At 42.8% G+C, this 27950-nt stretch overlaps 2 protein-coding genes and 1 long non-coding RNA gene across 4 annotated transcripts in view; 1 reads left to right on the plus strand and 2 right to left on the minus strand.

Moving 5' to 3' along the window:
- Nucleotides 1-1730: 1730 nt before the first annotated feature.
- On the minus strand, nt 1731-13652 carry NEDD8 (NEDD8 ubiquitin like modifier). Its single transcript, XM_063454936.1, has 4 exons — nt 13540-13652; nt 13405-13452; nt 5519-5601; nt 1731-2030 (listed from the first exon to the last, which is right to left on the minus strand). Exons 1-4 carry the CDS (start codon nt 13555-13557, stop codon nt 1946-1948), a joined length of 234 nt encoding a protein of 77 aa, XP_063311006.1. The 5' UTR covers nt 13558-13652; the 3' UTR covers nt 1731-1945.
- Nucleotides 13636-27372, plus strand: GMPR2 (guanosine monophosphate reductase 2). Of its 2 annotated transcripts, XM_063454935.1 has the most exons (10): nt 13636-13707; nt 14116-14210; nt 20456-20575; nt 20772-20855; nt 21458-21631; nt 22183-22264; nt 23605-23711; nt 24132-24174; nt 25817-25976; nt 26217-27372. In XM_063454935.1, exons 2-10 carry the CDS (start codon nt 14124-14126, stop codon nt 26401-26403), a joined length of 1044 nt encoding a protein of 347 aa, XP_063311005.1. In that variant the 5' UTR covers nt 13636-13707; nt 14116-14123; the 3' UTR covers nt 26404-27372. The 2 variants fall into 2 exon arrangements, with proteins under 2 accessions (XP_063311005.1, XP_063311004.1); XM_063454934.1 differs by lacking the exon at nt 13636-13707 and having other exon boundaries at nt 14082-14210.
- Nucleotides 21323-27950, minus strand: part of LOC134611259 (uncharacterized) — a 1028750-nt gene continuing 1022122 nt past the window's right edge. The window contains exon 2 of the long non-coding RNA XR_010090888.1: nt 21323-22011. This is a non-coding gene — a long non-coding RNA (uncharacterized LOC134611259). The remainder of the gene's footprint in view (nt 22012-27950) is intronic.

A 27950-nucleotide genomic window follows, 5' to 3' on the forward strand; every position in this document is an offset into this window, starting at 1 on the left:
GAATCAATGCATCTTTATAAGGAACGTTCAACTCCTACATACAGAGCGTCAGGATGCAGAACATAGGTGCTGTACACTGTGCAATACTGTACTAGGAAGCACCTTTAGTGGCAGTGACAAGGCACCACTGTAAAATCCTGCAGGAACAGGCTACAGCCACCAGAAATACTACATTAAACTGTAGTCATTATGGATTTTAGGTAGTACACAAAAGGCTAGTTCTTCTTTGACGGTTAGCGTGATCCAACAAAAATTTAGGCTGGGCAGAGGGGAGTGATGAAATGAAAATAAATTAGGCTTTATGAATGAACGACATTTTCAGTCTGTACAAAGAGTTCCTTCATGTTCTGTGGATACATTTCAAATGGCTGTTAAACCCATGCATTCCATTCTCCTTTCAACTGGATAGGAACATTGACTAAAGGTATAATCTATGATAGCATTTCCTTTCTGCTCCTTTTACCTTAGCAAATAGTTTGACTACTCATAGGAGGGGTTTGGTGCCATCCCCTCTACCGTGTGCTATAGTGATTATGATGCTTGGTGTATTCCTTTTAGCATATTACAGTTCAGAGAATGTAAAGCCAGGGCAAGTCACTGCAGATGAGGAGTACAAAATCTGGGGTATGCTTCTTCTGCTTTTCACAAAAATGGCAGAAAAATTCCTTCACTTTGTGGTCAGAAAAATTGGTGGAAATATTCACAAATCTGTTATGCTGGTAGAATTATTAGAGGGACAGTACAGGCATGAAAACAACTTTAGCTTAACAAAGCAGCTTTGGATGCCTCTGAAGTCTCACTGATCAGTTCTCTGCCATTGAAGAGTTAAATCACTTTTGCTTTACCTCACCTGGCTGTGGCCCACCCTGCCTGCATGAAAACAAGAGTGATTTTATTTCCAATCATATAACTCGCTTTAGTGTTTTTATCTCCTGCTCTGTAATAAAATAACATTGTAAATTAATGTAAATTGAACATTAATCACACACAGGAGGTTCCTGCAGTATCTAGAAAGCTATTAACAGATCAAGAGAGGAGAAATTCTAAATTAAACAAACTGTGCAATAAAGAAAGTTTAAAAAAATAGATCTCACTTTACATGATGTGTTTAGAAAAGCTGTGCATTTCATATGTAGGGAGGCGTGACTAGGGCTGCATGAACAAATAAAGTTATTTAACTTCTAAATGGCAGAGATTTGACCAGCGAGACTGCAGGGTCATGATTTATACACCACTACTGCTTCATTAAGCTTAAGTTGTTTTAGTGTCTCTAGTATCAATTTAAAATTGTCAGGGGGCAAAAAAAAGCAAAAGATGAAAAGCAATCTGATTTAATAAATGGCACTAAAAATGTTCTAAAAAGTAGACTGAAAAGTGTTTCACATTTCCTCTTCTGGCTTTCTCTACGCTAACTGCCTGGGGCAAACCAAACAAGAGAGCAGGATGAATCTGTTTGGGTGTCTACATTTGTTGTTATTTTTAACAAATAGATACAAGGATAATTAAACAGAATATTAAAATCCTGGAAGTGATAGTTTCATTACCAGATTGTTATAAAGTCTCCTGGTGATTTAAATCTACAGTGCAGGCTTCTTTTGTTACTAGTTGTAGCTTAGTATTTGAAGATGGAAATTCTTTCATTTGATCCTATATGTGCAGAATATAAATTCTTGTGTGCTTTTGGTATTTTTACAGAAAGCATGTTCTCTTTACTGCGGATGCTCCACTTAGCTAGAAAATATGTAGGACTATAAGCTGAGGGAAAGCATTTATTTAGGGAAGGAATTTTTCAATGAACAAAAACATCAAAACTAATATTTTACATGAAAACTGGAAGTGATGAGGGGACATGAACCTAGGCCCCAAACCGCAAACCCGAACATGGCATGCAGCTTCACAACCACAGTAGTCCATAATGGACAAAGTGAAAAGCTGTAACGTAGCATCAGGACCCTCCTCTTAGTGCAAGGACTAAATGTAGCACTGAACCACCTTGTATCTTGTAGTCATTAGCAGTCTTTTCGTCATTCCTAGGAAAAGAGAACATAACCATAAGAGGGGCATGGTAAACAACATAATTATACATTACAAACTGAATCAAACAAGTGGTTACATGCTGATGTAGTGGTTATGGTAAGGCTGTTGAGCAGTTTGACCAGAACTGGGAGGTCCCTGAAGCACCCATGTTCCTACCCAAACTTGCTGAAATTGCAGATGCTGAAATTCACTTCCCAATTATCAAGATCAATTAGTCCATTTGTGGATGACATCAATTTCCTAAATGAGCCAGTTGACATGCTCAGTCAATCAATTCTATCCAAATATGGTTAAAATTAATATTACTAATGTCGAAGTGGATCTTCCTTTTTTTTTTTTTTAAATTCTTTATTTTTGTAGTGCAGGTGATTACACAACGGTTTCGGAACGCCACAACAGCGTACATATTTGTAAACAATTATAACATTGGCATGAAAAAGTGTGCACATTTTAAAGTTATGTACAAGCCTAGGATTCCTAGTGTGTGTCTTAGTTAAAGTGGTTGGGTGTCGTGTGTGCAGCTTCTTTCTTATCATTACATCATAAATAGTTACGTGTGCCGTCTATGTTTCTGCGTAGTGTGTGGTATGATTGTGCGTAGCTTGTATACTTCGGTATCTATGGTGTGTCGCCTAGCAACGGGTGTTTAAGACTCTGGCATCCCGTAGCAACAGCTCTGTGTGTAAGGTGTAAGTAGTGGGTTACCCGTTTCGGTTAACCTGGGTGCCTCTCGTTTGTAGTGTGATATGGAGCTCTTGGTGTACCATGGTAAGGTTTGGCTGACATCGGAGGGTATGCAGGTAGAGAATTAAACGATGAACCATGAACTATGTACATTAGATAACTTGTTGGACCTTCGTTGGTCCTGGGATGGGGTTGCTGGGCAGAAGGATTTTATATAAAGGCTGGGATATTGCCTTTGCGATACGTTTTGTTAGACTGGTAAAGTCAGGTAGGTCAGTTTGTATGTGTCTATGTCAGCCTACAGGCTTGCGCTAATGTTTAGTGTACTATGAGGCCGTGCAGAGTGGTATCCCTGGTTTGGGGTTCTGCGATACCGGTGCCCCGCATCTATAAGGGCATGATGTGTCCCCCTATGGATTAAGAGGTGTGCCGTGGGCGTTATGACAGTTCCTGGTGAGGGTGACCTAGTGGAGGTGTGACCTACAATAGATAGTGGAGTCTGAAGTAACTTAAAATAAAAAGAAAATTAAAGTTCAGCTGTATGCGATGTGGGTCTATAGTATTGCAGCAGGGGATAGGCATGGGGTTCCCCCCAAAGTTCGGCAGCTGTTGATCAGGTAGTGGCTGCTCTGCCGGGATTATCCGAAGGACCTCGTGGTACAAATGATACCGTGCCTGCCGGGTCCCATACATGTGCCGCGGTCGCCGTCCTTTTCTCCTTGCCGGTTAAGGAGTCTCGCGGGAGACCCAAAGTCTCTAATATGGCCGCTGCCTCATCAAAGGATTGGACAAGGTGGGAGGTGGTACCCTGGAGGACAGCTAAGGTACGTGAACCTTTCCACCTATAGGTTATGCCTCTTTCCCTAAGGAGCAGTGTAAATGGTTGCAGTGTCTTGCGCCAAGCCAATGTGCTACCTGATAGATCCATGAAAAAGGATAGCGATAGGTTTTCAAAGTTGTAAGGAGTTTTTCCTTTGAGGGTTCCCAGAACCGCAGCTTTGTCCTGGCCCGATTGAAATCGGACTATCAGATCCCGCGGGGCTGAGGCAGGTGCCTTTGTTGGTTTTGGAATCCGGTACATATCCAGTGGCATCACCATTTTCGCCTGTTTGGGGGGCAGAATCGCAGCAAACAGCCGTCGTATGAAGTGCGGTAGCTCCACGTCTGGGACCGATTCCGCTACTCCCCTGATTTTTAGATTATTGATGCGCCTGTAGTCCTCCATTGCTGCAAACCGGTGCTCTGTTGTGGCTTGTTGTCTTTGCAGCTCGTGAACCGCTTGTTGCAGTTGGGTAATGTGTGCCTTTGCATTGTGTGAGTCGCTCTCCACTGTGTTTATTCGGCCAGTGAGCCCCTGCAATTCTTTTCGGAATGTCGCCATATCTGATTGGATATCCCTCCGCAGGCCCGCCAGCAGTTCCTGCATGTCGGCCTTGGTGACCGGTGCGGAGTCCGGTTTCGGTGTCGCGGGTGTCAGATTCCGGTTCGGCTCGCGAGGAGCAGGTAGGGGGATGTCCACCGGATCCAGACTTTGATCGTCCGAGAAGTCGGAACTTTCTCCCATGTAAGCGGCCATCTTAGGCATCGTGGCGCCCTGCGCCTGCCGCCAAAGGTCGCCGATGCTGGAGCCTGGTTTCGGCTTGTCTGGCCTCTGTTTTTTGAGTTTTCGGCCCATGCTCGTGTGTGGTGCCGGGGGGTCCGGTTTGGGTCGATTTGATGGGGGTTCGGGTCTGTAAAAACTCGTTTATTAGGCCCTTGGCCACGGAGCACCTCGAGCTTGCGACCGTTCAGTTCCGTAGCGTAGCTCCGCCCCCCGTGGATCTTCCTTTTTAACCCAGCATTCAGCCAATACTACCCCCTGATCTTTACCATTCAACCAATAGTACCCCCTAATCCTTCCCAGCATGCAGCCAATATTATCCCCTAATCCTTCCCAACATGCAGCCAATGCAGAAATTCACTTCCTAATTATCAAAATCAGTTAGTCCATATCTGGATGACATCAATTTCCTAAGTGAGCCCGCTGACATGCTCAGTCAATCAATTCTATCCAAATATGGTTAAAGGAACACTATAGAGTCAGGAATACAAACATGTATTCCTGACGCTATAGTGCTAAACCCACCATTTAGGTGGCTTGTCCCCCCTCCGCTCCTAAAAAGGAATTTCCCATGGGGAAAGCATTGGACTGGCTACAATCGGCAAGGGGGCAGGGCGCGTGGAGACGCTGAATGGCAGTGCTGCCTACTGTGCAGCACTGCCCCAGGAAGCATCTCCAATGGCCATCTCAGGAGTTGCCCCTTGGAAGTGTCCCTAGGGGCAATGTAAACATGTTTTTTTATGAAAATGCCTGCAATTAATGATTACACTCACCAGAACAACTACATAATAATGGTGTGTTGTGGTTAGACTATAGGCACCCAGACTATTTCAGCTGATTGAAGTGGTCTGGGTACACTGTCCTTATTGCACTTAGTGCTGCAATATGTACACTGCAGCACTAAGTCTGCCTACTGTGGCAGTCTACCAGACAGCATTGTATTCCTGACACTATAGTATCATTCTAATGAGATATCAGTAGGATAAACAGACAGACATGTAGTGCAATAAAACATATAACCCTCATCCTGAGTTGTAGATATGTGTGCCCTTTTAGGAGAGTACATTCTGAATGTTGTGTCCAGACATCCACATAGAAAAATGTAACTTCATTCCACAGACTTGTGGACTCTCTCAGGATGTAGAGGGCACTCTATGGTGGAATAATATTATATGGTGCTACACATGATCAGCTTACATTTGTTTCCCACTATAGATCAGCCTTTGTTGTTGTGGTGGGATACCCTCTTTTTCCTCCACCCGTTCCTTTATTCTCTCAACCTATAATAAACCAAAGGCAGTGGAGTTACAGATCAACTGTACACAATACACACTCAACATATTACAAATATATAATGCATTTTGTTTTTACCATGCACAGAATTTACCATCTTCCTCAAACATGTAGTTTAATGATGTGTATACATACAAAGGTTTTCTGTATTCATTGAAAATGATGTCTATAAATCCTTAGTTATAAAACATCTAAAGATATACATTGTCAGCATCCCGGAGTTAAAGTAACACTTGCTGAAGTGCTTTTAATTGGGAATGTCTATTTTTCTTATTTGACAAAAGAATTCAGGTTTCAATAGAAATTGGCCCTTTATAAAATTACCTTGTTACACTCCCTGACTGTCAACAAGATAACAGTCCTGTTACTTCCTAGTTTAGCTTATTGGAGCTAAACTCCAGAGGCAGGCAATTGCACAGGTAATAGGCCTTGAACTGCATTGGGAAGTATCATTTGTCTGCCACAGAAAATCTGGGTTGTGAAAGAAGGTGGGGGGGATGGGGCTTGTAAAGGCGTCAGAGAATATACCTGCAGCCTTTGCAAGCGGTTATTAGATATACCCCCACCAATGAAAAACACATAATTAAAGGAATGTATGATCTCATTTGGGATATATCTACTAAATATAAAATAAACTTTGGAGTGTCCCTTTAAAGTTTTCCTTGTGCCTCCATTGACTCAATGTACTTAACCTTTGCATGTTCTTCATACTGTAGACTTTAGAATGAACATGTCACAGTGGTATACTTGTTTCAGTTTCACCCACTGCGAACAGGTTAACAAAAAGAAGCACACATAAGAAATCTTCACAGATAAATATTGGCAGTACAAGAGCTCAATGATGTTAAATGTGGCAGTCATTGGGTGTCAGCTTTGCCATAAGTCAGTTTATAATATTTCTGTCCCAGTCAACTGTAAGTGATATTGTGAAGTGAAATTGTGTGAAATGGTAGACCATGGTTAGGCAATCTTCAGCACTCCTGATGTTGTGGACTACATCTCTCATAATGCTCTTACAGCTATAATGTTGGCAAAGGATCAAGGGATATGTAGCCCACAATATCTAGAGTGCTAAAAGCGGTTTACCACTACGGTAGATCCTGCATACTCACAGAGCAGGGGCATGAGTGCTGAAGAGGATAAAAATCACCTATCATCTGTTGCATCACTCATTCCAGAGTTCCAAACTACCTTTGGAAGCAGCACAAAAACTGGGCATCAAGAGCTGTTCCATGCGTTCCATGGCTGAGCACTTGTACACAAGCCTCCACATGACTGGAGCAATGGAAATGTATTCTTAATTGAGGTGAATCACTCTTCACTGAATGGCAGTCCAAGGAGAACAGACATTGCAGCAATTCAGCCCACAACAGGGCCCTTTGTCAAGCAGTTTTCTTCAGACTACATGGCACACCAGATAAGCATGATGCCTTACAAATGGGTTCTCTGGCAAATGATCTTTGCATTTTCTCTATAGCTCTGACTAAACAGGAATTGTACATTTGTGTGTTTGCTACAGATAAAGGACACAATACATGTCAAATACATGGTGTGTAAAAGAAACTGCAGTCGTATCTTTGTTAGAAAAACGGACTACCATTTTGTGCATAAAATTTCATAATTCATTACTGTACACTACATCCGCGATGCCAGTCTTGCTACAGAAACGAAATCAGTTGAAATAGTTATACCAGGCAACCACAAAACATTGATGTGCACTAAAATCGATCTATATTTTTTTCTCAATGCGGTCATACACTTCCCATTTGCATTCTATGAACCTGCAGCTACCATGCTGCAGAATCCCATCCGTTATCCACCTACAGAATCCCAATTTCTATCCCACATAACCTGGATAGACTTCATCCTTAAAGGAACACTATAGGCACCCAGACCACTTCAACCCATTGTAGTGGTCTGGGTGCCAACTCCCACCATCCTTAATCCTGAGCATGTAATTATTGCAGTTTTTATAAACTGCAATAATTACCTTGCAGGGTTAAGTCCTCCTCTGGTTGCTGTCTACCAGACACTCACTAGAGGGACTTCCGGGTTCTTAAACGACTTTTGGTCGTCTAAATCAGTGCTCCCCAACCTTTTTATCGCCGCGGACCGGTAAACGTTTGATAATTTTTGCGTGGCCCGCTTGTTTTGATTTAATAAGACAAAAAAAAACCAAACAGTCACATATATTAAAAAAAACACGCAGACACATACATAGTCAGAAAATCACAAACACAGTCACATAAAGACATAGACTCAAAATTGTGTGTATGTGTGTGTGAGCGGTGCAGTGTGTATGTGAGGGTGGCAGTGTGTGTGAGAGTTGCAGTGTGTGTGTGGGGGGCAGTGTTTGTGGGGCAGTGTGTGTAGTGTGTGTATGGGGGAAATGTTTGTGGGGCAGTGTGTGTATGGGGGCAATGTTTGTGGGGCAGTGTGTGTATGGGGGCAGTGTTTGTGGGGCAGTGTGTGCATGGGGGCAGTGTGTGTGTAGTGTGTGTATGGGGTAGTGTGTGTATGGGGTAGTGTGTGTATGGGGCAGTGTGTGTATGGGGCAGTGTGTGTATGGGGCAGTGTGTGTATGGGGCAGTGTGTGTATGGGGCAGTGTGTGTATGGGGCAGTGTGTGTATGGGGCAATGTGTGTAGTGTGTTTATGGGGCAGTGTTTGTGGGGCAGTGTGTGCAGTCTGTGTATGGGGCAGTGTTTGTGGGGCAGTGTGTGCAGTCTGTGTATGGGGCAGTGTTTGTAGTGTGTGTATGGGGCAATGTGTGTAGTGTGTGTGTGGGGCAGTGTGTGTATGGGGACAGTGTTTGTGGGGCAGTGTGTGTAGTGTGTGTATGGGGCAGTGTTTGTGGGGCAGTGTGTGTAGTGTGTGCATGGGGGCAGTGTTTGTGGGGCAGTGTGTGTATGGGGCAGTGTTTGTGGGGCAGTGTTTGTAGTGTGTGTATGGGGCAATGTGTGTAGTGTGTGTATGGGGCAGTGTTTGTGGGGCAGTGTGTGTATGGGGGCAGTGTTTGTGGGGCAGTGTGTGTAGTGTGTGTATGGGGCAATGTGTGTAGTGTGTATGGGGCAGTGTTTGTGGGGCAATGTGTGTAGTGTGTGTATGGGGCAGTGTGTGTAGGGCAGTGTGTGTAGTGTGTGCATGGGGGCAGTGTTTGTGGGGCAGTGTGTGTAGTGTGTGCATGGGGGCAGTGTTTGTGGGGCAGTGTGTGTAGTGTGTGCATGGGGGCAGTGTTTGTGGGGCAGTGTGTGCATGGGGGCAGTGTTTGTGGGGCAATGTGTGTAGTGTGTGTATGGGGCAGTGTGTAGTGTGTGTATGGGGCAGTGTTTGTGGGGCAGTGTGTGTAGTGTGTTTATGGGGCAATGTGTGTAGTGTGTGTGTGGGGGCAGTGTGTGTAGTGTGTTTATGGGGCAGTGTGTGTATGGGGGGTAAGGAGGCTTTTTTAAAATTTATTTAATTAAAATTAAGATATTCATGTCCCCCCTCCCTTCTTACCTTTACTGGGAGGAGGGGGGACATTTCTTAGTCCCTGGTGGTCCGGTGGGGATTCCCTGGTGGTCCGGTGGTGGTGAGGTGAACTCTAGCCCAGTTACAGGGCTAGAGTTCACTCTCGCGAGATTTGGAGCGTTGCCGTGGTTACCGCGGCAACGCTCCAAATCTCGCGAGAGGAGGACCCGGAGGAGCTGCAGGTAAGAGCTCCCGGGTCCTCTCTCACTCCCTCCCCTGCCGGCTGCCAGCACAGTGCCTGCAGACCGGGGAGGGAGATCTCTGATCTCCCCTCCGGTCCGCAGGCACATTGCAGGGCTGGCACTTGGGCAATGCCAGCCCTGCATTAGCCGGCAGGCTCGCACACCCCACACCCCTGGGCGGCCCGGTACCGTTTGATCCACGGACCGGTACCGGTCCGCGGCCCGGGGGTTGGGGAACACTGGTCTAAATGACACTGGTCGTCATCACGCTTTGCATGAGAATTTCCAGTGTTGCCGGAATCTCCATAGAAAAGCATTGAATAATGCTTTCCTATAGGGAGATCCTAATGCGAGCACGGCCATTGCTGCTCATGCGCATTAGGTCTCCCATGCCAGTGGACGTCGGCAGGGAAGGAGCGTGGGCGGAGCTAAACCAGCGCCGAGGGTTACCCAGGTAACTAACAGAAGGGGTTAATAACCCCTTCTGCACAAGGGGGAGTGGGCCTTGACAGAAGGGGAAGCTTCAGTGCCAGGAAACTATAGTTTCCCTTTAAAGAAATAACTTCAGACTTCTTACCTAGCATCCTCCAAGTGCCGCTCCCCACCTCTACTATTTTTTTTAAAATATTTTCATGTCTCCTCAGCCCTACCTTTGCTGGTACAAATTAAATATAAACACTGTACTTTAACAAGCTGAGAGAAATCAGGTAAAAAAATACAAAGGTGGGTTACAGGGGTACAAACAGGGCTTAACCCTAAATTATACAGAGGATACAAATTAAAGGAAATGAGGGAGAAACTTTCCTAAACAGAAAGTAAATCCCAACAAGACCAGTACCCCAGTGGAGCACTATATATAAATCTCATTAAAAATGTATCTCGGACACGGTGCAAACCACATAGAAAAATAATAAACAAGTTTATTGATAAAAAATTAATTAAAGGTAGCACCACTTACCTCAAATACATTGGACTGATCAAACAGTCATTGTGGACAAAACACAGAAAGAGATATAAACTCCAGCTTGATATGGCGTAACTAGATTATATTGATACAGTTGACATTAGAAATAATAACCAAGTGGCAATAACCAAGAGTGTAGCAACAAAAAATAGCCAAAAGTATCAACTAATCATATATAGAAGAGAAGCCGGTATATATCTCAAACATTCCAAATGAATGGAGTAAATAACGTATAAGAACCTAAAGTTCCCCTAGTAAAGCCTGATCCTCAGGTAAAAATCAGGATCATGTGCCTAAATATAAAGTATACAAAATAAACTAGCCCTATAGGTATCTCAAACTGTAAGAAATCGAAAGGACAGAAAGGAATAAGTATACTGGAAACAAAAGGATTGAAAAAAATATAGTAAATAAAGGTTCTTACTAATCCATGCAAACTGTAAAGTAAGTAGCAGGGATTCCGACAATTAGGCGGAATCCCTGCTACTTACTTTACAGTTTGCATGGATTAGTAAGAACCTTTATTTATATACAGAGATTTATATATAGTACTCCACTGGGGTACTGGTCTTGTTGGGATTTACTTTCTGTTTAGGAAAGTGTCTCCCTCATTTCCTTTACTTTGCTGGTACAAATTGGCATGGTTACCTCCAGTGAAGCATGAGCCTGGGTCCCTCATTCGGTGCTAAACTGCCAAAATATGGTTTAACATTGCTTGGAGGTAGAGTGCCAGGGGACTCCAGTCACTATAATCAATTCTATAAAATGGTTACAGCACCTTTAGTGTCCCTTGAAGGATTCACATCCTACTAGCAGCCACACAGTTCTCAGATGTAGCCCCTATTACACCTATGCAGCACCCTACCTAACACTACCCCCCTCATCCTTCCTACCATTCAGCCAACACTACCCCCTCATCCTTCCTACCATTCAGCCAACACTACCCCCCTCATCCTTCCTACCATTCAGCCAATACCCCCCCATCCTTCCTACCATTCAGCCAATACCCCCCCATCCTTCCTACTATTCAGCCAATACCCCCCCATCCTTCCTACTATTCAGCCAATACCCCCCCATCCTTCCTACCATTCAGCCAATACCCCCCATCCTTCCTACCATTCAGCCAACACTACCCCCTCATCCTTCCTCCCATTCAGCCAACACTACCCCCCTCATTCTTCCTCCCATTCAGCTAACACTACCCCCTCATCCTTCCTCCCATTCAGCCAACACTACCCCCCTCATTCTTCCTCCCATTCAGCTAACACTACCCCCTCATCCTTCCTCCCATTCAGCCAACACTACCCCCCTCATTCTTCCTCCCATTCAGCCAACACTACCCCCTCATCCTTCCTCCCATTCAGCCAACACTACCCCCTCATCCTTCCTCCCATTCAGCCAGCACTACCCCCCTCATCCTTCCTCCCATTCAGCCAGCACTACCCCCCTCATCCTTCCTCCCATTCAGCCAACACTACCCCCTCATCCTTCCTCCCATTCAGCCAGCACTACCCCCCTCATCCTTCCTCCCATTCAGCCAACACTACCCCCTCATCCTTCCTCCCATTCAGCCAACACTACCCCCTCATCCTTCCTCCCATTCAGCCAACACTACCCCCCTCATCCTTCCTCCCATTCAGCCAACACTACCCCCTCATCCTTCCTCCCATTCAGCCAACACTACCCCCCTCATCCTTCCTCCCATTCAGCCAACACTACCCCCCTCATCCTTCCTCCCATTCAGCCAACACTACCCCCTCATCCTTCCTCCCATTCAGCCAGCACTACCCCCCTCATCCTTCCTCCCATTCAGCCAGCACTACCCCCCTCATCCTTCCTCCCATTCAGCCAACACTACCCCCTCATCCTTCCTCCCATTCAGCCAACACTACCCCCCTCATCCTTCCTCCCATTCAGCCAACACTACCCCCTCATCCTTCCTCCCATTCAGCCAACACTACCCCCCTCATCCTTCCTCCCATTCAGCCAACACTACCCCCCTCATCCTTCCTCCCATTCAGCCAACACTACCCCCTCATCCTTCCTCCCATTCAGCTAACACTACCCCCTCATCCTTCCTCCCATTCAGCCAACACTACCCCCCTCATTCTTCCTCCCATTCAGCCAACACTACCCCCTCATCCTTCCTCCCATTCAGCCAGCACTACCCCCCTCATCCTTCCTCCCATTCAGCCAGCACTACCCCCCTCATCCTTCCTCCCATTCAGCCAACACTACCCCCTCATCCTTCCTCCCATTCAGCCAACACTACCCCCCTCATCCTTCCTCCCATTCAGCCAACACTACCCCCCTCATCCTTCCTCCCATTCAGCCAACACTACCCCCCTCATCCTTCCTCCCATTCAGCCAACACTACCCCCCTCATCCTTCCTCCCATTCAGCCAACACTACCCCCCTCATCCTTCCTCCCATTCAGCCAACACTACCCCCCTCCCATTCAGCCAACACTACCCCCTCATCCTTCCTCCCATTCAGCCAACACTACCCCCCTCATCCTTCCTCCCATTCAGCCAACACTACCCCCCTCATCCTTCCTCCCATTCAGCCAACACTACCCCCCTCATCCTTCCTCCCATTCAGCCAACACTACCCCCTCATCCTTCCTCCCATTCAGCCAACACTACCCCCTCATCCTTCCTCCCATTCAGCCAACACTACCCCCCTCATCCTTCCTCCCATTCAGCCAACACTACCCCCCTCATCCTTCCTCCCATTCAGCCAACACTACCCCCCTCATCCTTCCTCCCATTCAGCCAACACTACCCCCCTCATCCTTCCTCCCATTCAGTCAACACTACCCCCCTCATCCTTCCTCCCATTCAGTCAACACTACCCCCCTCATCCTTCCTCCCATTCAGTCAACACTACCCCCCTCATCCTTCCTCCCATTCAGTCAATAGCCCCCCCCCCCTCATCCTTCCTCCCATTCAGCCAATACTACCACCCCTCCTCCTCCTCCCCCCTATGTCTCCAGCATTGCAGTCACACGGTCACAAACCCGCCTTCGAGCTGCTCCCCTCCCCGCCCGGTACGGGCAGTGCAGCCATGACACAGAGCATTATGTCTCCCCAGCCGGACCCGCCGTGCGGCACATTGTGTCCCCGCTTACCGCACCTTATCTGTCGGCTCAATGTCGATCTCTATCTCCTTCCCGGTCAGCGTCTGTAATAATAACAACAATGGGGGATGCGATTAGTTGGTCATTGTCCCTCTCCCCGCCTGTTATTGGATATAATTCGCGCTATTTACCTTCACTTTAATCAGCATGGTGCCCGGATCTCTCAGCCGCGAACTCTACACCCGCTTCCCAGCGCTCGCTCGCTCGCAGACTGCTTCCGGGTCAGGGGTCACGGCACCGGACGTTAGCGGTGACAACTCCAGTGACGTCATTCGGCCGGGGATTCTGCTGACAGCAAGGTGTGCGGCACACGGGCACTGCCACCAGCTATCACCATTCCCAGGAAGCTCAGCCAGCCTGAGCCGGATATAGGGTTACAGCCGTACTGAGAGGGTGGAAGGGCAGCCGGTAGGCGGGATGGGACAGTAAGGTCATTTAGTGATTAGATACCATGCTGCGTACAATGCCGCAGGGCTGGCTGAGCGTTGTGGGAAGCATAGTCCCCAATAGCTGGAGTGCTAGATATCAACAGTATTAATGTCTGATATGAATTTTATACTTTGCTAATATATATATCACCCTATGTCCATTCATTTCCTCTGTGTGTAACCCCATGCACCTTGCTCCCCCTCTACTGATATTCCTTCTCAGTCACACTGTGCTCTCCTCTATCTAGCCATTCATTCATTCCTTTCTGAACCATACAGGGATCAAGATGCCTCGAATAGACAACGACATCAAGTTGGATTTTAAGGACGTTTTGTTAAGGCCAAAGAGAAGTACTTTGAAGTCACGTAGTGAGGTATGTTACCTTGCTATTAAAATAAAGCAAATTCATATCCCAACCATATGGGTGCAATAGCTCGTTGTCACATTAATATATGTATTATTATAATTAGCACAATTGTTATATAGTTAATTTAGGTTTTTAGCTGGTGCAATATGTAAAGTTTAGCTTTATTCTCAATTGCTATCTAAAAATTCAGCAGTGCTGAAACACTCCAATCTTGAAGGTTAGCAGCATTCTGCCTAAAGTCTGGGATACCAGTACTTGTGTGAAACGTTGAAGCTTTGGGTCAAAGTATACTTTTGAAGAGCAAACATGACACTAATATGTTTAATTATTTATCATTGTGATACTTTTAGTGTTCACTTCATCATAGAGCTGTAAACATATGCTGGGCTAGCAATTAGTGAACTCAAGACAATGTTAAATGAAAATCATTTTTAATCCAAATACAATTACTGACAGTTATGAAAAACATGCCTAACACCCAGTCATCGGGAATGAGGGCTATTGTTATTTTTACTGTAAAATAGTAACGTTATTTAGGTGACTTTGTTTACAAATGTATTTTTGTGAAGGTCACACAGTCATGGTTTTACAATTAGATATCACTAAATCATCAGATGTATATAAAAATTACACAGAATACATTGATATATTTAAAAAACAAAACAATTTCTGCATAAATAATACTTTAAAATGTGTAGCGGCTATTCTCATCCTTTTGAGTTATACAGTAGCAATTGTGCCATATTTATGAACAATGTTAGAATGCTGTTCTCTCGTGTTAAATATAAATGGCTATTACACGGTTTAAATTGTAGTATTTATTATAATTAGGGGATTAGAAATAAATGTTCACCCATTATTTTGACATATCAAATTAATCCAATATTTAATTTCTATCTAAAATACAAGCTAGAACCTCTGTATTATATTCTTGACAGTTTGTGATTTACGATCTTCTAATTATGCGGCTATTAGTGAATAAGAAGACATAAGACACAATGGCACTTTAACAGTATTTTACTTGGAAGGATTACTAGCAGATATATTGTTGACAACAATTGTTGCCAGAAAAAAATAACTGGTTTTAACAATGGGTAAGGTCCCTATATTTTGTGTAGTCAATTATATTGAAAGAGTTGGTGTGGAAACAAGTTATTCCGGTATGGTGAAAAGTGGGTTGTGGTACCTCAGCTCTAACTGCAGTATCACATAGACAGGCAAGGGCAACCAAATTGGGTAATAATAGCACTGAGACCTTAGGCTTAGGACATACTTAGCATCTTAACGACTTATGTTATCACAATTAAACACAATCCATTTTAGGTAACTGTATTGCATTAGAAAGAAACAAAAGAGGGTGTGATATTACAATACTGAAGTTGCCAAGCAACTTTTAAATCTAGTGTCTGATTGTATGTTCTGGAATCTGAAGGAACAATTTTGTTTGATGGTTTTAATGTTAAACTGCGTAGTTAGTTGTCTCTAGGGCAGGGGTTCCCAATTAATTTATCCTGTGGAACCCTTTGACAAAGTGTGTCAACATGGTGGAACTTTTTTTTTGTATGTGCTGGTGTGTGTCTATGTATCAAGGTGTAAATGTGTTTGTGTGTATCTGTGCTTGTATGTATCTGACACACAGATGCACACATACTGTATTTGTGTGTGTGTGCATGTATGTGTGTGTCAAGGTGTGTGCATCTGCGTTTGTATGTGTCAGTGTGTGTATCTGTGTGTCAGTGTGTCAGTGTGTATGTATCTTACACACAGATATACACACACAAACACACACACTGGCACATAGATACACATACCTTAACACACAGTGTGTATCTGTGTATGTATTTATCTGTGTGTTATCGTGTGTACCTGTGTTTGTATGTGCCAGTGTGTGTCATGGTGTGACACACAGATACAAACACACTGGCACACAGATACACACACCTTGACACAAATTGTGTGTATGTATCTGTGTGTCAAGGTGTGTATCTGTGTTTGTATGTGCCGGTGTGTATCTATGTGTGTGTATGTATGTGTGACAAATAGAGGCACACAGATACACACATTGACAAATACACACACATGCACATATGTTTAACTTACCTTCTTTCTTCCTTCAGTGTTGCAGGCTGCTGGCTGAGGATGGCGTGCCAAGTCACGCTCTCTGTCTGGGAGAAAGTGCTGACACTTCCTCCCAGCATCCAATACAACAGGGGTCCGGTCGCAGTCTTAGGCCCCTGTTTATCGATACCCATCGGGTGCTCTAAATCGCTGCGGAACCCCAATTTTGTTCTCAGGTGTGTGTCAGTGTGTATGTATCTGACACACAGATGCACACATATACACACACCTTGACTCACTGACACACTGTGTGTCTGTATGTGTATGTATCTGTGTGTCAAGGTGTGTGTATCTGTGTTTGTATGTGCCAGTGTGTGTATCTATGTGTGTGTGTATATGTATCTGACACAGATATATACACACACACACACACTGGCACATAGTGGTATACAGATACACATACTGACAGATACACACATTGACACAGATACACACACACACACTGGCACATATACACACTGAGAGATACATTGGCACATACACACACAGATTCACACACATTGGCAGATACACACACTGACACAGGTAGGTACACACACGCACATACACATGTTTAACTTACATTTTTTCTTCCTTCAGTGGTGCAGGCTGCTGGCTGAGGTTGGTGTGCCAAGTCATCAGTTGCTCACTCCCTGCTGCGTTCCCTCCCAGCTGCCACTTCCTCCCAGCATCCCAACAGGGGTCTGTTGTGGTCTACGACACCTGCGGCGATTGACCGGACCCCTGTTTAGCGATACCCATCGGGTGCCCTAAATGCTTGGGCCACCCAATGGCAAATCGCCGCGGAACCCCAATTTTGTTCTCAGGTGTCTGTATCTATGTGTCAGTGTGTATCTGACACACAGATACACACACACACTGGCACATAGTGGCATGCAGATACACACACCTTGACACATTGGCACCTTGGAACACTAATTGGGAAACGCTGCTCTAGGGTAACATGCTTGTATTTAGTTGTGGAAGGTACACTTTTGTTTTCTGTCAAGGATTCTTTCAGTTAAACAAGAATTCATTGTGTACAAAGCCAACTGATGAAACCTGATCAGTTTCCTATTGAAATGATATATGTATGTGCAGCCTGACATCCAGCAATGCCTATTATTTAAAGGGACACTATAGTCACCAGAACAACTACAGCTTATTGTATTTGTTCTAGTGAGTAGAATCATTCCCTTCAGGCTTTTTGCAGTAAACACTGTCTTTTCAGAAAAAAAATGCAGTGTTTACATTACAGCCTACTGATAACTCCACTGGCCACTCCTCAGAGAGCTACCAGATACTTCTTGGGGCAGTGCTGCACAGTGTGCAGTCCTGCCATTCAGTGTCTCCATCCTCCGCATGGAGACACTGAACATTCCTCATGGAGATGCATTGATTCAATGCATCTCCAGGAGGAGATGCTGATTGGCCAGGGCTGTGTTTGACTTGTGCTGGCTCTGTCCCTGATCTGCCTTCTTGACAGTCTAAGCCAATCCTATGGGGAAACATTGTGATTGGCTCAAACCTCCACTTCTGATTATGTCAGGCAGATAAGGGGTAGAGATCTCAGCTGCAGACTTGAGTATGAGTAATATTTTACTAGCTAGGGCGCTAGCTTAAAGCTAAAGAAATTTTTAATGATGCCCACCGAACACCGTATAAGTCTTTTCCTTTATTTATTTGTTTTTTCAATGTTCTACCTTCAACCCATCTATATTGATACTTGCACTGAGCTGTTTTACATATATTGCATCTAAGACAGCTTTGGAACAGAACTATCTTCAAGTCCAGCCAGCACAGTCACACAGTATGAATGCCAGGAATCCTTCACACTTCTGACATTCCAACTGGCCAGTGTATGGCTAAGCTTGAGTTGCATCACAATCGCAGCAAGCAATCACATAGCAGCAAGAGATGTCTTTACATTTGCCAGTTGTAAACTATGCTCAAATAAATAAAATAAAATTTTCTTGAGGCTTTATTCTCCCATCCCTATAGGGAGATACCCATAAGTACTCTTGTATATAGATAAAACAGTGCAACTTGGTACTGATCACTCATGTGACACTGTATCCCAAGTCCATAGGCATACTGTTTAATATATATGTAACATTTGTTATGATGTTGGATTGCCATTGTATTTATTAAAGGGACACTATAGGCACCCAGACCAGTTCAGTTCATTGAAGTGTTCTGGGTGGAGTGTCCCATGCTTCTTAACCCTGCAACGGTCATTATTGCAGTTTTTAATAAACTGCCGTAATTACCTTGCAGTGGCTGTCTAACTGACGCTGGACGTCCTCACGCTCTGCATGTGGACATCCAGCATCACCCAAAATCCCATTATACAATGCTTTCTTGCGCAATTGACGCACATGCACAGTAGGTCCCCCCTGAGCCTAACCCAGAGCCAAAGGAAATTGGAAACTGCACATGCATGGTGTGCGTGTCACCCGGGCCACTGAGGATGCAGCGGCACGTTACCTAGCAACAAAGTCCTACACAGCACACCGGATTCATTAATATGTGGCCCAGCTTATTCCGGGAATGAACGTGCCCAGAACAGACCCAACAAACGCGGGACTGTCCCAGGTGATCCGGGACACGTGGGTACCCTAGATTAGGGTGTGCCCAGGCATTACTTCCACTGTACCTTATGTGTCCATACATGTGTACATCACCACAAGATTAAAATATTTTGCACGGTATGCTAAACAGGGCCAGGACCACTTCACCACTTGCAATGTAAAAATTGGTTCTTGAAATTATATATACATATATAGTTGCTTTCTTCTAGTTTTCTGTGACAGCTGCATTTTGTTGCAGTCCTATCTAAATGGTTACAAGCAATATAAAGTGTTGCTGTATCCTGCTATTTATGATTAAGCTGTGGGGAGACATCTAGTGGACATAGGTGATAACTAGTGTATCTCAGTGAGCTTTATCATCAGGCTAACAATTCTAACAGTTCTACTGGGATGTTTAAAGGACACTATAGGCACCCAGACTACTTCAGCTCATTGAAGTGGTCTGGGTGCACTGCCCAGGTTCCTTAACCCGGCAAAGCTAATTATTGCAGTTTTTAAGAAACTGCAATAATTAGCTTTCAGGATTAACTCCGCCTCTAGTGGAGACGTCCAGCGTCACCCAAACCCTAAATAGGAAAAGCATTGTGTAATGCTTTCCTATGGGAAAAAATTATGTGAGCGTGGCCATGCATGCGCATTAGATCTCCCCCGCTGGCTGACGTTGGCAGGGGAGAAGAGAAAGCGGACCCGAGCCAGTGCCAAGGGACATTGGCACTGGACCCTGGTAAGTGACAGAAGGGGTTTTAACAAGTTTGTGTTCCTGAAACGATAGTTTCCCTTTAATGCACAAGTTAACATAAGACACCGTAACATGTGATTTAAGGGCACACTACACTGCCCAAATACAAATTAAAAATCACTATTTAGTATACTCCCATGAAAACAGGCATACATTTAATTAATAATTTTTATTAGGGGTATTTCAGCTTGCAAACACTGCATATATTTTGTCTAAAGTCTTTGCATGCCCTTCTTCCCCAGCCAAAACTTTCCAATGTAGCTCAATAAGAAGTCTTTGCAAGGCTCTAAACAATAGACTGTCTCTTGAGTTTAGCTCCAGTCAGCTAAGCAACCAGGAAGTAACATGACCTGTTGTCTGACTGACATGCAGGGTGGTGTAAACATGTTAATTTATGTAAGTGCCAGTTTCTAAAATGAAAGAAAAAGGACACACTTTGCACACATAAAATAGATGTTTGAAGTTGTTCTTTGAGACACCACAGTGGGGATTTATAAAGCGACAACAGGTGCTATTTTGGGTGCAAAGTGCTAAATACTGAGAGACATTCTACACTTTGCCCTAGAATAGCATCTGTTTTTTTTGCCTTGGTAAATCTCCCACACACGTATTTTGTTGATTGCATGATGAATATCATTTTATGTTTTTATTTTATATTTAATTATTTTTTGGGAAATAGTACATTATCTGATTATGCTTGTGCTACCATAATATGCCCATGATGGATCTCTCAGAGTAGAAACCACATTGGTAGTGACGGTTTGCATCAGAGAATCCCTATTCAGCAGGTGCAGTTCTTTCTGATCTTTTATTTTCTTTCTTAGGTGGACCTATCACGTTCATTTACGTTCAGAAACTCTGGTCAGACTTATAATGGCATCCCAATCATTGCAGCCAACATGGATACTGTTGGTACTTTTGAAATGGCACGAGCCCTATGCAAGGTGAGGCAGATTATGATTATCCTACACATTTTGTTGCTCCATTATTTTCCTCTAAACATCATTTGCTATGATCCTCTGCTATAAATAGAATAAAGTTAATAGATTGTTGTACATGCCAATTGAAAAGAATCATTCTTTGTGCTTTACCCTATTACACTGAACAATTTCACCAGTGTATTCTTTTTTTTCCCTTCAGTTTTCTCTTTTCACAGCAATACATAAACACTACTCTGTTGAAGATTGGAAAGAGTTTGCTGCCAGCTCTCCAGATTGCCTCGATGTGAGTGACTTTCTTACAAGATTTAAAGCTTTAGAAAATCAGTCATCTCCCTCCTACTGCATTAAAACTGCCAGTTAATACATAAATGGTGCACTGAGACATGGTGTATATTATACTTATGAATATAGCTTTATTTCTGAATAGCATCTTTGCAGACTACAACTCGGATTACATTTTAAGGGACCAGAATATGCAGAGGTTTCCATCAGCAAGTGATTCCTCTATGTCTGCTATAACATCTATACTTCCTAGAATATAACAAAAATAATAATATAACAAAAATAGTTACGTACTAAAACTTTTACATATATATTCAAAATGTTTACATTTTACTTTTAAAGTAGAACTTAAAAGACAGCTGCCACCTCAAAATAGTATTTTACCGGTCACTGACCCAAGGTGCATGTATATGGCTGAAGGATCCTGTCATACACTAAAGGCAGAGATGTTTTTCCTTTTTTTTCCCCCCAAATACTTTATTTAAAATATATAAATTTTAAATATTTACAACATTCCTTGTGGACAGTAGTAGTTTGTAAAAAGATAAATTGACGTGTTTTGAAGTACACGACTGTGAGTATATTAAAACATATCTTCCGCAGAACGTGGCTGTGAGCTCTGGAACAGGGCAGTCAGATTTCCAGCATGTTGAAGAAGTCCTGTCTGCTGTACCTCAAGTTCGTTATATCTGCCTGGATGTTGCTAATGGATACTCTGAGCAGTTTGTGCAACATGTGAAGGATGTCAGAGCTAGATTTCCAAAACACACAATCATGGTGAGAAGCAAGGAGGAGCGGTTTTTCTTCTCTGGTTTTGCTTGTCTGCCCATCTGTCCTTTAATTTCTCACATTTATGAATTCTCAAGCAGTTTGCTTTCTTAAACGACCACTAAAAGCATCAAGACCAAGTGCAGTAGTCCTTTAGTTGTAATCCTGCATTGAATAGATATAGCAATGCATATTTTGCAGGGCTAAATATGCCTCTTCTTGACAGCCACTTTGCTGTGAGAACGGACTCACCCCCTCCCTCTTTCATTGGAGGAGCACAGTGCTGTTCCTTCCCAATGCTCCTCTATTAGGAGCATTGGCTTGGATGAAAAAAAAATGAAAGGGCGTGGCGTTGCGGGAGGCAGATCGAAAGGCTACAGGGACTGAATCTCAGCCCTTAAGAAGATGAGTAAAATCTTTTTTTTGATTGAGGAGGGAACCTTAAACTAAAGACAGAGGAAAACACTATAGCATTTCGAAAAAAGATTTGTATTCCTAATGCTACAAAGTTCCCTTAATCTTTCATATTACACACACTAATTTATTTTTCTTTTTTCCAGGCAGGAAATGTTGTTACAGGCGAGATGGTTGAGGAACTTATCTTGTCAGGAGCAGATATCATCAAAGTTGGAATTGGACCAGGTAACATCACTTACTGCTTCCAACTCCATCACTTGGACTTATCATCAGTGAACAAGAAATGTTAACACACCAGATACTGTACACGTCCAATCAACTTACAGGGAAGACAGACCTACAATTTTACAGTTAACATGCCAATATATATACACTGATCCACCAGAATATTAAAACCACAGACAGGTGCAGTTAATAACATTGATTGTATAATTACAGTGATATCTGTGAAGGTATGGGATATATTAGGTTTAAAATGAGCAGTCAGTTCATGTGTAGGAAGCAGAACAAATGGGCAAGTGAAAATATCTGAGTGACTTTGACAAGGGCAAATAGTGATGGCTAAATGATTAGGTCAGATCATCTCCAGAAATGCAAGTCTTGTGAAGTTTTTCTGGTATGCAGTGTTTCCTACCTACAAAAGTGGTGCAAGAAAAGACAGCCTGAACCGGCACCCGAGTCACGGGCACCCAAGGTTTATTGATGCACGTGGGAAGCAAAGGCTAGCCTGTCTGGTCCGATCACATAGAAGAGCTACTGTAGCCCAAATAGCTTAAAAACCTTATGCTGGCCATGACAGAACAGTGTCAGAATACACAGCGTATTGCTGTTTGCTGCATAGCCACAAAGTGGTCAGAGTGCCCATGATGATCCCTGTCCACCGTCGATAGCATCTTCAAAGGCGATGTAAGATGTGCTGGAACAACAAATCCGATCCATGGAGACCCCACCCCGCAACTTAATTTAAATGATTCAATATATCTCTATGATGAGATGCTGATTGGCCAGGGCTGTGTTTGGCTTGTGCTGGCTCCGCCCATGATCTGCCTCCTTGGCAATCTCAGCCAATCCAATGGTAAAGCATTGTGATTGGCGGAGATCACTTCTGATGATGTCAGCCAAGCAGGCAGATCAAGGGCAGCAGCAGAAGACTGGTATAAAAGGTAAGATTGTACTATATTGGAGGGGAGGGGAGGGACAGAAAGTGTTAACACAAGAATACATGTTTGTGTTCTTGACCCTATAGTGCTCCTTTAAAGTTTTGAAGAATCTGCTGCTAATGTCTTGATGACAGTCCATGCATCGACTCATCAGAGCTGTTTTGGCAGCATGAAGGGAACCTATATAATAGTAGGCAGGTGGTGTTAAATGTTGTGGCTGATCAGTGTATATCTAGTCTGTTTAGTATTGACATTCAGCAATACTAGTGTCCAGGTATCAACATATGAGCATAAGTCTCTAGAATAATTATGAAAAATAACAGAATACAACTAAAACAGTATTTTGCAATTTTTCTTGTCATAATTGTTTGGAGTTTTTTGAAAAAATATTTTCTTCTTCCTCAGGATCTGTCTGCACTACCCGGAAAAAGACCGGAGTTGGATACCCACAACTGAGCGCTGTCATTGAATGTGCAGATGCAGCTCATGGACTAAATGGCCATATCATATCAGTCAGTACCAACAAATATACAGAATAGATATGGATGTAGTGTCTAATGGTTGATACAATGATAAGTAACAAACTTAAAAATCAATTATATAAAATGTTCTGTATTAATACATTGGTGCAGAGTGTTAATTGCTTAGAAATTAAAAGTGAATTTCATATTTGAGGCTAAAGAGCTGAACAGAAAACATAGCAGAATTTTTTTAACTTTTTAGCTAAACATGTAATTTACACTTCCGTGAATAACTATTATACTTTTGCTGAACTACAATTCTTTTGGATTATTTGTCTGCTATAACTATGACATGTATGATTGTTAGAATTGTCATTAACATTTAGACAGCCACAGGTTGAATATGCAGGTATGTGCATTTTAAGATGGAACTTAAGAGTAATGGTATGTGTATTTGTTTTTTTTCCACAGGATGGTGGCTGCTGTTGCCCAGGGGATGTGGCAAAGGCTTTCGGTGAGTCATTCTAAGATACAGTAATTTTGTTCCCTCATTTTTTCAATGCATAATGAATTTTAAAAACTTCAAAACTTTCATACGAACTCCACTACTCTTATACAATCATAATATTAATGGCACTAACAGAAAAGGCTTTAAACACGGCACACACAAAAACAGCCCAAAATACTTCTCCAATTCTATTTTCTGCAGTGGGCTATAGACATGAGTTCCAGATAAATATCTGTTTAAGTTCAGCCTGATTAAACAACACATATTCCTAATGCTATAGAGTTCTATTCCCTACTTAGATTCATGGCACCTGTAAATCTAGTTAAACAAAAAAGCACTTAACCTTTTTTCCAATGCCACGACTCATTCTTTGCAGTCACCCATTCTGCTTCCTATGAACATCTTCCTGGAGGCTGTCTCCTCTTGTCTAATTTAATGCTTATCATAGAGAAGCACACGCACATGTACGCAAAATAAACACAATGCTTCCCTATGATAAGGATTCAAGGAAGTTCAAAATCCTTATGCTGTGCGTGAGGACGTCAAGTGTCACAATGTAATCTGACTGTTATAACAGCGGGAACACTGTAGTGGCTGTCAGGAAGAAAATGTCTACTACCGGTAGCCATATGTTCTACATTGCAGTACAAAACTGACAAGGTCACTACATGCACACCACATCAATGAGATGATGTTCTGGTTGCCTATAGTGGTCCTTTAAACATTTTTGTTTCTTAAAAATAAAGGAAATATTATATACATACAGACCGTATTTTTCACACTATTTTGATGTAATAAAGCTATGCTTCTAAGTTGGCTTTAGAACAGAGTAACATCAGTCAGTCCTTATATATTACCCCAGGAAGAGCAAGACACTTTTACTGTGATATATATGTGACTGAGTGCGTGGGGGTGGGTGGGAGGGAGGGAATAGGAGGAATCTCCTGCTCTCACGGTCACTAATAATTGGCAGAGACCTGGCATATCTGGTGGATAAAGCACAATATGGAAATATGCTTTGAAGGAACACAAACGTGTATTTCTGACACTATAGTTAGGGAGTGGCTGCTTAGGTGACAGACACCTCCTCCAATCGCAGTAAAAGTGATTTTACTCACATTTTCTCCCACGCTGCGCCAGTCTCGCATGAGCAGGCCCCTTCACAATATCCATCTACTCAGAGATACGTTGAAACAATGCATCTCTATGGGGAATGTGGAGACACTGAATGAGTGTGCAGCACTGAACTTAGAAGGACCTCTAGTGGGCGTCTAAATGATTGCCACTTTACAATTGTTAGTAGGCAGCAATGTAAACCTTTTCTCTAAGATCCTGCAGGGACAGGCTATACAGACCAGAACCACTACATTAAGCTGTGGTGGTTCCAGTGACTAAAGCCTGTCCCTTTAATTATCCCTAATTTTCATCTCCAACACATTTTATGTAGTCTTACAAATCAAAAGTGATACACAGAAGACACAGTGAGCAAAGTAAGGCATTAGTTATTAATGTTATGGATTCTGCCAATCAATGCTGTTTATTACAAATTGGAGCTAAATGTTTTAAAATACTTTCAAGTTTATATTATGTGGATGAATTAGGAACTTTTTGCTTGACGTGTTACTTGACATAGACAGATTCATTTTAGGAGCTGGAGCAGATTTTGTGATGCTAGGAGGCATGATGGCTGGGCACACAGAGTCCGGAGGTGAAACCATAGAGAAGAATGGGAAAACATATAAACTGTTCTATGGTATGAGTTCAGAGACAGCCATGAAGAGGCATGCAGGAGGAGTGGCTGAGTACAGGTAATGATATTGGTTCAAATAACTGGTTTATTTTCAGAGCTCTAAAGTGAGAATTCAAAGTGAATTTAAGTAGAGAATAGTTGAGAATGTTTCTTGTTTGGCTAATTTGACCTTCAATTTTAACTTCACTTTGAATGATAACTTTAGTAAATAACCCTGATTGTTTTATATCCCAAGACGCACTGACATTTAACTGCATATCTTCAACATTTATCTAAAAAGTAATTATCTTTCTTGTAGAGCTTCTGAGGGGAAAACAGTAGAAGTTCCTTACCGAGGAGATGTGGAAGAAACAGTTCGAGACATACTCGGTGGGATTCGTTCTACTTGCACATATGTTGGAGCTGCAAAACTGAAAGAGCTGAGTCGTAGAACAACATTCATTAGAGTGACTCAGCAACTGAACCCAGTATTCAACAACCCCTAAAAATGACAGCCTTAAGACATATATAATCAAATTCATAAAATATTGCCATTCCATTTAAAGAAATACTATAGCGTTAGGTATACAAGCTTGCATTCCTTACGCTATATGTAGTGTTTTCCTCACTAGTTAGATGCCGTCACCCCTCATTAAAACAGTGAAAACTTTTTTTTTTTTAAACTTTCTTCCCAGCGCGACTTCCTGACTTCACCTAATTCAGTGCCCTTGTTTGGGGTGAGATGCATGTACCTCCCTCATCCAATCAAAATCTTTTCATGGGGAAGCATTGAACCAAAGTGTCCTTTTGTTGCGCCTTCACCAACAATGATATCCCAGGTTCTTAGAATCATGTATACAAAATGAATTGTAATAATAATATATACACCTCAATGAATACCCCAGAGAGGGAGGGGGAGTGGCTCCAGAAACACTACAACAAAGTGTAGTGGTTTTGGTGTCTGGAGTGTTTTAAAGCTAACTTGTAGAGTGCCATTTGTGCTTCTCCACGTACTACTAAGAATGCAAACTACCTAAACCTAGGACTGCATTAAAATACTCAGAAGCTAGTGAAAAAAATATGCATATTCATTTAACATACACATGCACTGATTTTACCCAAGAGTTTGTAACGCAGCTATTTTTCGCTCCAGATGACAGGGCAGACGTAGCGGAGTTAAGTATGAACTCGATGGTGAGCTGCTACAATTAAACATGGAACTTGCTGTTAAGTGTTTAAACTCAGCATGTGGTTACATGACCACACTGGGACACTGAACTATTTCTAACTCCAGTTCACTCCCACTTGCGTGTTTTAAGATATTCACAGTTTTAGTTGCTGCCTCTCACTTCTTATAATACATATCAAAATCCACCACACTTTGTGCATTCCAGTGTTAGGACCAAAAGCTGTTTTGTTTTTGTTGCATTTCAGTGTATGGGATTATTTTGAATAAAACAGTCATTTTAACTATATATATTATGTTTAGTTGTATCATTACGTAGGAATCTTCTTTGTCACTTATCCCTCCTAGAGCTAGTAATGTGATTCAAAACCTTTATCTTCAACATTTTCTTCATACAGGATGTGAATTAATTACAGGAATAACCAGTATGTCACGTGGCCAAATGAGATTCTACAAACAGAAAAGATGTATGTGTTAGTATGTCACCTGGAAACTTGCACCATAGTGGAATTCAAAAACATTCATTTCGGTACAGCCCTGCCCACTTTCTTAACCAGGACAGTCACTATCTGCCTAGGACTACCCTACTACTTTCCATAGAAGGAGTAACTAAGAGACCTCTTGGTAAAAACATGCAAGTCACCAGATTAGTGAAACAAAAGCAGTGATGGATATTTTTGTGCAACAAAAGCAGTGATAGATATTTTTTTTCAGATTAAAAAACAACATCTTCCTTAAAACAGTATTCTGTATATTTGTGTAGAATACTCTTCGTATGGCAGGCAGCAGAACATATTTAATAACTCCCTGGGTTACTGAATCTTGTCAAACTTTAAGATGACTTTGTCTCAATAAATCAGGAAAGTA

Source organism: Pelobates fuscus, chromosome 5, assembly GCF_036172605.1.
Source record: "Pelobates fuscus isolate aPelFus1 chromosome 5, aPelFus1.pri, whole genome shotgun sequence".
NCBI classification, from domain to species: Eukaryota; Metazoa; Chordata; class Amphibia; order Anura; family Pelobatidae; genus Pelobates; species Pelobates fuscus.

Bases quoted from the DNA above. Each gene is read 5' to 3' on its own strand.
- GMPR2 (XM_063454935.1), top strand. From the start codon at position 14,124: ATGCCTCGAATAGACAACGACATCAAGTTGGATTTTAAGGACGTTTTG. The intron at 22,265-23,604 runs GTAACATCACTT...CTTCTTCCTCAG, and splicing joins CAAAGTTGGAATTGGACCAG to GATCTGTCTGCACTACCCGG. The intron at 23,712-24,131 runs GTCAGTACCAAC...TTTTTTCCACAG, and splicing joins TAAATGGCCATATCATATCA to GATGGTGGCTGCTGTTGCCC.
- NEDD8 (XM_063454936.1), bottom strand. The intron at 5,602-13,404 runs GTGCGGTAAGCG...GGTTTATTATAG, and splicing joins ACATTGAGCCGACAGATAAG to GTTGAGAGAATAAAGGAACG. The intron at 2,031-5,518 runs GTAAGCTGATCA...CTCTTTTCCTAG, and splicing joins ATCTATAGTGGGAAACAAAT to GAATGACGAAAAGACTGCTA.